At 35.7% G+C, this 11,421-nt stretch overlaps 1 protein-coding gene across 1 annotated transcript; it reads left to right on the plus strand.

The window, feature by feature from the left end:
• The first annotated feature begins 6,208 nt into the window (after positions 1–6,208).
• LOC137022605 (C3a anaphylatoxin chemotactic receptor-like) lies at positions 6,209–7,294 on the plus strand. The gene has a single exon (XM_067389013.1). It carries the CDS (start codon positions 6,244–6,246, stop codon positions 7,213–7,215), a length of 972 nt encoding a protein of 323 aa, XP_067245114.1. The 5' UTR covers positions 6,209–6,243; the 3' UTR covers positions 7,216–7,294.
• The last annotated feature ends 4,127 nt before the right edge of the window (positions 7,295–11,421 follow it).

The following is an 11,421-nucleotide window of genomic DNA, read 5'->3' on the forward strand; positions in this document are numbered from 1 at the left end:
ATGATTTTTATACTGTACAAACTGTACATTCTATCCCCCTACACTACACTACCCCCACCCCTAAACCTACACATCACAGAAAACAGAAAGCATTCTGCATTTTTAATAAAACATTGTTTAGTATGTTCATAAAACTATTTTAAATATGATGACTCATGAAATGTCTTCATATTTCATGTTTGCATCATAATACCAATGTAATATCCATGTCATTATACAATTTATTTTCGAAAAAATGTGTGTGCATACACAGAGAGAGAGAGAGAGAGAGAGAGAGAGAGAGAACTGTGCCCTTTTTAAAATATCATATTACATTATTTTGATCATGGTGTCACATTTATGTTCAGCAACTCTCCAGAGTTGGTGGGTCTTCTGTCAGAGACTGTGGACAAAGTAATGAACAGGTATGTATTTACCTTACATTGTTTGCGTGTATTGCTGCATAATATTTAAAGGTGCCCTAGAACTTCTTTTTAAAAGATGTAATATAAGTCTAAGGTGTCCCCTGAATGTGTCTGTGAAGTTTCAGCTCAAAATACCCCATCGATTTTTTTTTTTTTAATTAATTTTTTTAACTGCCTATTTTATGGCATCATTAACTATGCACCGATATATAGGTTGCGGCCCCTTTAAATCTCCTGCCCCCACCCCGGAGCTTACACTTGCCTTGAACAGCATAAAAACAGTTCACACAGCTAATATAACCCTCAAAATGGATCTTTACAAGATGTTCATCATGCATGCTGCATGCATACATCGGATCATGTGAGTATTTATTTGGATGTATTACATTTGATTCTGAATGATTTTGAGGCTGTGCTTCATGGCTAAAGCTAACATTACACACTGTTTGGAGATTTATAAAGAATGAATTGTGTTTATGCATTATACAGACTGCAAGTGTTTAAAAATGAAAATAGCGACTGCTCTCTTGTCTGCGTGAATACAGTAATAAACGATGTTACTTTAACCACATTTAACAGTACATTATCAACATGCTAACGAAACATTTAGAAAGACAATTCACAAATATCATGTAAATATCATGTAAAAATATCATGTAATCATGGATTATGTTATTATTGCTCCAACTGCCTGTTACGTAACAGTCGGTGTTATGTTGAGATTCGCCTGTTCTTCAGAGGTCTTTTAAACAAATGAGATATATATGAGAAGGTGGAAACAATGGAGTTTGAAACTCAGTGTATGTCATTTCCATGTACTGAACTCTTGTTATTCAACTATGCCAATATAAATTCAATATTTAATTCTAGGGCACCTTTAAGGAAAATCTGTGTGATTGCCACAATAATAAACCCAGCCTTTGATATTACTTGAATTCAGGATTTAATCTGTCACACACCATTATATCTCCTTTATATACATGCCTGTTTTATTGTTCAGAAGTTTCAAGATGTCCATACTGACTCAGACAGTCAGCCAGACTGAAAACAAGAAATCAAAATATAATTTCATGAAAAATATAATATCATGAATGACATGACTTGTCACAAAAACGTCATTACTTGTTACATGAGAGATGAGTGGTTGTGGAAGTGAATGTTTTAACATTGCATGCAATTGCCACACTGCACATTGCTGATAATTGTAATATTGACCTTATGTGGACATTTTTCTGAGGTGAAGTAATCCTGACTAATTTCTTCCACAGAATCATGTCAAATACCTTAATGGAGTAATTCAGTATATGAGGGGTGGTGGCCAACTTGAAAAGAAGCCATTCAAAGTTATACCTTTATACTATGTAATTCAAGGTAATTTTGGCCTTATGACATTCATAAAATCTCTTATTACTTGTCTATTATTTATGTAATTTTTATACCCTTTATCTATTCAGGGTAAATTCTCTAAAAGACCACCTGTCTTCATCAGAAATGTCCTTTTCACTTTAACAGTTACACACTTAGTTAAGGGTCTTTCTCAAAGGCACCATAGTGGTATTGAAGAGGTAGGGGAAAAATGCTGTTTTTTTTCACTAATCTAACACACATTTAATGCAGAACATCTTATATTGATATAAGATTATTATACAGTAAAATAACATTAATACATGCTGATTACCTTTTTCTAATGCATCATTTGATGCCATGAACATGAAATTGTCCAGCCATGACTTCCTGTTCCACAGGAGTATAAACATGAGGAAACACAAAGGCCAGATTCCCTTAAAGGTCCCGTTCTTCGTGATCCCATGTTTCAAACTTTAGTTAGTGTGTAATGTTGTTGTTAGAGTATAAATAAAATCTGTAAAATTTTAAGCTCAAAGTTCAATGCCAAGCGAGATATTTTATTAAACAGAAGTCGCCTACATCGAACGGCCAGTTTGGACTACATCCCTCTACTTCCTTCTTTAATGACGTCACTAAAACTAACCTCCTCCCACAGGAATACACAAAAAAAGGGGGCGTGGTCTTGTTGCGCTCCCACAGAGAAGAGCAAGAGTTGCGTTTGTAGAGTGTGTTTGTCGAAACGGTGTTATTTTCATCCCTCAGTCCAATCACCTTTGTTTGGCCTTCCCAGGGACGCTGTACTTGGAGATCAATGGTTACAATTTATGTTTAACTCGGTTCCCGAAAATTATAATTGTGGTGTCCTTACTGCAATAGTTAATGTTGGACTGCAGTGCACATAATGGCCACAAGAGGGGACTATGTTTATGTATATGGCTGTTTTCCGTATGAGGTACTCTTCTGAGTGAGTGCTAACATTGTACATTTTCTGTCACTACTTGTGTAGATTAAAGAGTTCAGTCTCTCGGGAATTATTGTCTTTTGTGTTCATTCGGCACAACACCACAATAATCCACATGTAAAACTATGTGCAGCACACGTTATGGTAAGAGGCGTGACCTTTCCGGGCAAGGTGCGCTAAGCTGCTGTCGAATCACAACACAACCGCTGGCACAATCAGAACTCGTTACGTATTTCTGAAGGAGGGACTTCATAGAACAAGGAAGTCATCAGCCCGTTTTTGTGACAGTGGAAACAGCGGTATACAGATAAGTAAATTATGTGAAAAATACTGTGTTTTTTTACACGCAAAACATGAACACATGTTATATTGCACACTATAAACACAATCAAAGCTTCAAAAAAACACGAAAAATGGGACCTTTAATCATTCATCACAATGAGAAAAACCAAAGAATATAGTACTAATGTGCAGCAAAAGATCGTTGAGCTTTACAAAATAGAAAGTGGCTGTAAGAAAATAGCTAAAGCATTGAAAATACCAATTTCCACTATCAGGGCAATAATTAAGAAATTACAATCAACTAAAGATGTTACAAATCTGCCTGGAAGAGGACATGTGTCTATATCATCCTAATGCACAGTAAGGAGGAGAGTTTGAGTGGCCAAAGACTCTCCAATGATCACAGCTGGAGAAATTGCAGAGTTAAGTTCAGTCTTGACTCTCAGAAAGCCTAAAGAAAATTATACAAACAGCACCTACACCTCTGCTCTCATTCAGAAACAATCTCCAGCATTTTCAGCTGTCAGACAAGAAACTAAAGATGAAACTAAAAAAAAGAGCTTTTTGGCAGCAAACCCACCAGATGGGTTTGGTGCACACAGGGATAATAAGTACCCCCAATAGCCATGGTCAAATATACTGCTGGATCTTTAATGTGGGCCTATTTTTCTGCTGGAGGTCCTAGACATCTTGTTCAGATACATGATATCATGGATTCTATCAAATACCAACAGATAAAAATCAAAACCTGACTGTTTACTCTAGAAATCCTGTAATGAGCAATGGTTGGATCGTCCATCAAATGTGTCACTGAGCACAAAATTAAGCTTCTGCCATGGTTGTGCCAGTCCCCTGACCTGAACTCCAAAGAAACTGAAGAGAAGGAGCACCAACATGGAGCTGGGAATCTGAAGGATATGTAGAGATGCTGCATGAAGGAATGGTCTCTGATCTCTTGTCAGGTGTTCTCCAAACTCATCAGGCATTATAGTTTAAGACTCAGAGCTGTTATCTTGGCAAAAAGAGGGTGCAAAAAGTATTGAATAAAAAGGTGCCAATAATTGTGGCCAATGTGTTTTGGAGAAAAACATTTATTTCATAAAGATTTTTTTTTTAACATTTTCAATTCTTTTACTTCAATGAAAGGTTAGATTTGTGAAAAGGGATCAAAATGATTAACAATCCAGATTTATTTTTTTCAAGCATCTTTGTTCACATTTACCAAGGCACCACAGTAACATCAACTAGACTAGTTGTTTACACTGTTTTGATTTCACTGTGCTCCTCCTTTGTACCTTGCAATGCTTGTCTTTTACTAATTATCATTTGCTGAATGCAATGACTGAAATCTGTGGAATAACAAGTTTTTAAATCTATCCTGGTGAGATTGTTCTAAATTCTTATCTATTTTAATATATATATATATATTTGAATCTTTTTTTTTTCTTGTGATTGCAGAACTCATTACTTGTCTTCAGTGTCACATGATCATTCCATTCTACAATACGGAAGACGGCTGTCAGGAATTGTGCTATTGGGATAATGGGGCCTAAAGTGCCCCAAGAAAAGTGCCACCGGCCTGTGTCCGTCTAACACTGCATCCAGGTGCCATAACCTCTGTTGGTAATCGGCGTATCCATGCTTGGCCTTCGACGTGATGCACCAGGAGTCTTGATTCGTCAGACCAGGCCACTTTCTTCCAATCATCCACGGTCCAAGCTCAATGATCTTGGGCCCATTTCATGCATTGCTGGTGATGCCGTGCAGTTAGCATGGGGACCCGGTTGGGACGTTGGCTACGTAGGCCCATACGCAGAAGGCTGTGAACCGTGTGCTGTGACACATTGCCCTGGTCACCACTGTTGTAGCTGCTGGTTGTAGCTGCTGGTGATTTATCGCACTGTGGCCCTGCAGTCGCTGTGAAAATTGTGCGACAATGAGCTGTGGATGACACACGGCTGGACGACGGCTGAGTTCATCATCTGGACATCCATGCACCACATTACAGTGGCACGTGAGCAACACAAAAGGCGCGTCGTTTCCGGGATCAAAATTCTGAGGCGCTGTGCCATCACACTTTGTCTTTTATCAAACTCTGATAACTCTGCAGCTTTTCCCATTTTGACACCAAAAACTCTAAAACACTGTTCGGTTGCCAGGAGAGTTCGTTGCTCTAGGCTGGGGGTGGTCATAATGTAGAGGCTTATCTGTATATTGAAAAACTCAACTGATTGATAGTTTATATAATGTGTCCTTGGCCAGCTCTTTAAACTATGAATACATATTATATACTATATTACATTACTGTATGCAATATAATATTAAAAACGAACATTGTAAAATTCTGTAACCACATTACAGTGGCACGTGAGCAACACAAAAGGCGCGTCGTTTCCGGGATCAAAATTCTGAGGCGCTGTGCCATCACACTTTGTCTTTTATCAAACTCTGATAACTCTGCAGCTTTTCCCATTTTGACACCAAAAACTCTAAAACACTGTTCGGTTGCCAGGAGAGTTCGTTGCTCTAGGCTGGGGGTGGTCATAATGTAGAGGCTTATCTGTATATTGAAAAACTCAACTGATTGATAGTTTATATAATGTGTCCTTGGCCAGCTCTTTAAACTATGAATACATATTATATACTATATTACATTACTGTATGCAATATAATATTAAAAACGAACATTGTAAATTTCTGTAAGGCAGATTTCAAACAAGTTGTCGATATCCGCAGCTATAATTACTCTGTGCTTCTCTTGTATTTTCTTTTACCGCTCTTTAAAAGAGGAAATTGTGGAAGATTGCATCATCAAAGGTTTCCTCAGAAGTCAGTAGGACTGCCTTCCATTCCTTGTGATTCTCCTTTAAAGTGGTAAGTGGGGTAAGCATCGCCAGCAAGTACAGAGCAGCTGGTGAGGTGAGTTTTGTACGGCATTAATATTTAATATGAAAAACTCGAGTATGATTCAAACCATATGAACATATTAACACTGACATACACATGACTGCATAGTTGATGTTTTGAATTAAATGTACTGAAATTTATGAAATTTAAATATAAATTTCATTGTTTAATAATATTGAATATTGTTGACTGTCAAATTGCTTGTTATTTTCCTTATTAATAAGTTGCTTTGGAGAAAATAATCTGCTAAATGAATAATTAAATTCAATAATGTTTGACACTGATAATGTGTGATATTTACAGGATAAACAGAGCACTTTGGACAGCATCAACTCAAGCAAAATGGATTATTATTACAATAACCATAATGAAACTGATAAACTGTGGAAATATATGAGTGTGAGTTCTCAGGTCTTCTTCTACCTGACCTTGATCCTTGGTGTTCCTGGAAATGCCTTTGTTGTGTATGTTGCTGGAATGAAGATGAAGAGGACTGTTAATACAGTAGGGTTTCTCAATCTAGCAATTGCTGACCTCTTTTGTTGCCTTTCCACTCTTTACTATGTGGTAGAAAGCTTTCTTGAAGAAAACTGGCTGTATGGATCTGTCTTCATGTGCCAGATTGTCCCCTTCATTATGCACATCACCATGTTTGCAAGTGTTTTCACCCTGAGCTTTATTAGTCTGGATCGGTTTACTCAGGTGATCACACCGGTTTGGGCTAAAAATCATCGCAGCCTTTTAATTGCACGACTGTCTTCTGTAGCAGCCTGGGTACTGGCTTTAATTCTTAGTCTGCCTTTTCTGATGATAAAAGAGAATTCCACAGATGGCATAAGCTACTGCCTGGATTATGAATCTGAGGAAAAAGAGGAAATGTATAGAAGGTTATGCATCATCAGATTTGTGTTTGGTTTTTTGATTCCTCTCATATGTATCACAACATGTTATGGATTCATCGCGCACAAGTTAGGCAGGAGTCATTTTAACTCTGAACGAGTATTTCGCATCATGTTGGCTATTATTGTGGCTTTTTTTCTGTGCTGGTTGCCATATCACATTGTGTATTTGATAATCATATTTGATAATGACGAGGAGACATCAAGTTTCTTTGTGGCTTCGGTAGCGTATCCATTGGCCATTTCATTGGCATATGTCAACAGCTGCCTGAACCCCATTCTGTATGTTTTCATAGGGAAGGATTTTAAAAGCAATGTTAAGCTTTCTCTAAGACATGTTTTTGAAAGAGCTTTCTCTGAGGAGGGAACACGAGCATCGCGTTCCACCCAAACACAACAAATGCACTCATTGTAAGGAAGATATGAACTCATTTATTCAGTCTTTTCATTTTTTTATTGATTTTTATTACTTTATTATACTTTTATAATATGAAATTACCTTTGTCTCAATAAAAATTAATGTAACTTTCAAAAAAAAAATTAAAATATAAATTGAAACTGAATATAATATCTTTAAAACTCAAAAAATAAATAAATCACATGCAAAATGTTTAGCTTTGTTTTTAAAACACTATGTTTTGCTAACCGTTTTAGTTTTAGTTTGCACTTTTGCGCCATTCTGGCACAAATCTCTTGCAGGGGTGGGGCTAGCAGTGGTGTGTTCTAATTGGCTACTGAGTTTTTGATTGGCAGCTTCTTGAGCTGGAGGGTATTCCAGAAAGCAAGTTATGTAATATATGGGGGTATGTTTAAACGGGGTCGCACACCAGACGCGAAGCTCAGTGCCGCGCCACGTCTTTAAAATTCGAATGCATTGATTTATATGAGTGTACGCACACTAGCGGCGACATTCGGCGCATGTACGCGGCGCCCAGCTACGACTCAGGAATTTGTTCAAAATCCTGCCACGCCACAGAGCGCCATGTACATTGTTTACATTACATTAAATTTATATTACGTCGTTAATGTATACTGACTTCACCCTGTGCTGCAAGATACATTTTACATTCTTAGTTTAACAGCTTGAATAAAGTCTAAAAATGTAAAATAAACATAGCCTTTTCTTTGTTGTGCCATTTTTCCATGTACACTAACCTCAGTGCGAAATACTAAAGCATATGTAACATTTCCCCGTCGACTTAATACTCACCCATCGTGCAGCTCTTCTATCAGGAGTCGATTCAAAAGCTTGCGCGTATAGAATGTACGCGTCCGGTGTGCAATACCTGTGAGCTTCTCGTCCGGTGTGCGACCCCCCGTCCGGAGTAAGCAAGCTTTCAGGGTATGTAAGTAGCCATAGCAACTTACTCTCTTAACGTAACCTGCTCTGGAGCAAATTAAAAGTCTGGAAATGCATCTATAAGTACAAATCAGCGAAAGAACATGCAGTGTATTAAAAAACGAAGTCAAACATTTTGCCTGCGATTCTCAGTTTCAAAGACTTTTTATTCAGTTTCAATTTATATTTTCATTAGTTTCTTAAAACGTTACATTCATTTTTATTGACACAAAAATAACTCCATATTATTACTTTTAAGAAATGAATATGCATAATTTACAGGTTGCATTTTACTTTTGCTTATTACAGTGATTCAGTCATTTTGTCTTTTTGCTGTTATTTTATTTTATTTTTTTCACTTTAGCATTATTGTGTTTATCTTGTGATAACTTTTTTTAGCGAATTGCATGATGTAAAACAGCGTTTTATATATAAAATGCAAAAAGAATGAAATTTAAAATTGACTTATTGTAATGTTCAATAAACATTCAATGCATTTCATAATTTGATGGGGGGGGGGGGGTTGTTTTTTTTTTAATTTTGAATAAAGATAGTGAATAAAAAAAAAATATTTGCTGTAAATTATGAACAAAGTAGTTTAATAGTGTTGACAGTAATGTTCTTTAGGACAAGCAGCCAAAGCACATGGCTATCATGTCTATTTTTGGTTTTGTTTCATGTTTCATGTCTTATTTTGCAGTTATAAGCACATTCATGTTTCCTGTGTCAAATGCTCTCCAAATGCTCTCACGTTAATTCGATGTCATATGCCGATCAGTCTGCACAGCACCAATGCATCTCGAACAAGCCTATGAAGTCAGAATTGTGAGATAAAAGTCGCAACTACCTTTTTTATTTATTATTCAGTGGCAGAAACAAACTTCCAGACACATTTGCTGGCAAATAGCAATTTCTAAGAAAACTGACCTCTTCCTCTTTTTACTCACGATATGGCAAAACTTTCCAGGATTACTCATCGTAATTGCATTTTTACTAAGAATTAAAACAGTTCAATTCTTACTAGTAACAATTATCAGAGAGCTCTCTAATTCAATTCAAATTGCATTCTTACTGAATTGTGAGATGAATTAGAGATACAGTTCATTTCTTACAAGTAGCTAACAGTTATTATCAAATAACCAATTATCTTTGTTTCAGAGGTGGCTTTTCTCCTCCCTCATCATAAGTTAAATATTATCTGTATTTTCTTAACTTTCAGAGAGTACAGAGAGCACAGTTTAGACATGATTTCTCCAAAAATAAAATAATACATTTACACAGATTTCATTCAAGCCGAAATTTAAGTTATGAACAGAGATTTACACTCATATCAAACAAGGCACACTTTCAATCATTCAGCCATTCAATAGTTATAATAATTACATGAATTGTGAGTGATCTGAGCATAATAGTCACAAGTATAGGTTTTAGACATAATATAGAATTATGCAGTTGAACGATGTTTGATTACAAGTCTGTTTAGAATTGTTTTTGGTACATTTCTGATATTTAAAGGCAGTCTCTGGTTTTCCTATGGATTTCAACTCTGTCACTCAGAGGTCACTCAGAAGAAGGTCTGTTTTGTATACTGATGTTTCGGGGTTCAAACAACCTCTGGTGTTATCGTTGTAGGGCTCAAAAGCTGAGAGTCACAGTGTGTTGTCTTTTGGCCCTTTTTCTTGATTTTACTGCCCCAAGTTGACAACGTTCTTTCTTTAACTAGGAAGCAGGGCCGTGCACAGGGGGGTTTGCCCGGTGGCTAGTTTGAAAAACTTCTGAGATGGCAAGGTAGGCCTTTTACCCCACACATACCTCCACAAATACTTTAGCTAAAATAATGTGTTTTTAATAATACATTTTCAAAACAATAACTTAAGTAAAGTTTGAGAATTTTTGTTAAATTAAAATATGTCATTAAATTATGATCATTTAAAAAAAAAAAAAGCAATATTATTTAAAGAAAGATTATAAGATCCCATTATTGAATATAGATTTACACTAGTAACAATAGGCTAAATATATATTTTTTAAAGTATATGATTAATGTCATACATTTAAATACGATGATTTTAAACAGTGATTAGCAGGTGGACATCCATCCTAATATATGTGTGCAGAATTCTTAGGCAAGTTGATTTTCTGATCATATTTTTTTTTCCAGGCACATTTTACTAATTCTAAACCACAACAATCATAATAACTACTATTCATTTTGTATTTAATCATTCATAAGTGATATGTAATTGTTCATGAAGGCTGGAAATGAAAAACACCTTATATTTAGGTGTGCATTAAGCAGGTTTTCTTTTACAGTCAAAATTAACCAAGTCAAAAATTATTAAATGCACATGAGAAGGATGCAGTCGCTCTGACACAATTTAAGATATGGCAGTGCAAGTTACTTCAGTTTAAAAAGCTCAAACATGCATTTTAGTCTAGGATTAGCTTAAGCTTTGTCTGTGAAACTGGGGGATATAGTTGACAAGCAAAATTGACTTAACAAAAAACAGGACAATATTGACTAAATATGATAACTAAAAGTTACATTTGATGCAGGACAAAATTAACACTACTCAAACATAGTTTAGAAAACAGTCCCGTCCGAATAGGGCTAGGTAAAAGAGTGTCTCAACAGTTTTGTGAATAGGTTTTTAAGAGAAAACTATAGCTAAGAACTTTTACTGCCATTTAGGAGAACTCTTTATGGTTAGATAACATGTTTTGTGAACATGGCCCCAGGTTTTTGCACAATTCAAAGACTCAAATGGTTAAACTTGATTCAAAACAGTTAGTTCGACAAGTCTGAGAAAATATCACATTACCATTGTCAGGCAGTAGAGGGCGATCATGCTCAATATTTTACAGTGTTTCCTTACCATGTTCCTGCAAGGCTCCCAAAACGACATTCAGGTCAAATAATTTTCTAAATAATAAAAAATATATATGTTTATGACAACACATTACAATAAGGCCCAATTTGTTAACATTATTACTTAACATGAACTAATAATAAACTTCTAAAGTATTTAGTCTTCATTCATTTCAACATTTATCATTAAAATCAAGTGTTGCGTCTGTTCATTTTAATGGACATAAGCTAACATGTACTTACAATTAACAAAAATAAATATTCTAACAAATGTATTGCTCTTAGTTTATGTTAGTTAAGGCACTAGTTAACGGGATCTTATAGTGTTACCAAATTTGTAATTGATAGCACTTTTTTTTTTTAGAAAATGAGAAATTAAAAGATGGTTCAATAGATCTTTTGCTGTTAAAAAA

This window comes from Chanodichthys erythropterus, chromosome 7 (genome assembly GCF_024489055.1).
Source record: "Chanodichthys erythropterus isolate Z2021 chromosome 7, ASM2448905v1, whole genome shotgun sequence".
Classification (NCBI taxonomy): domain Eukaryota; kingdom Metazoa; phylum Chordata; class Actinopteri; order Cypriniformes; family Xenocyprididae; genus Chanodichthys; species Chanodichthys erythropterus.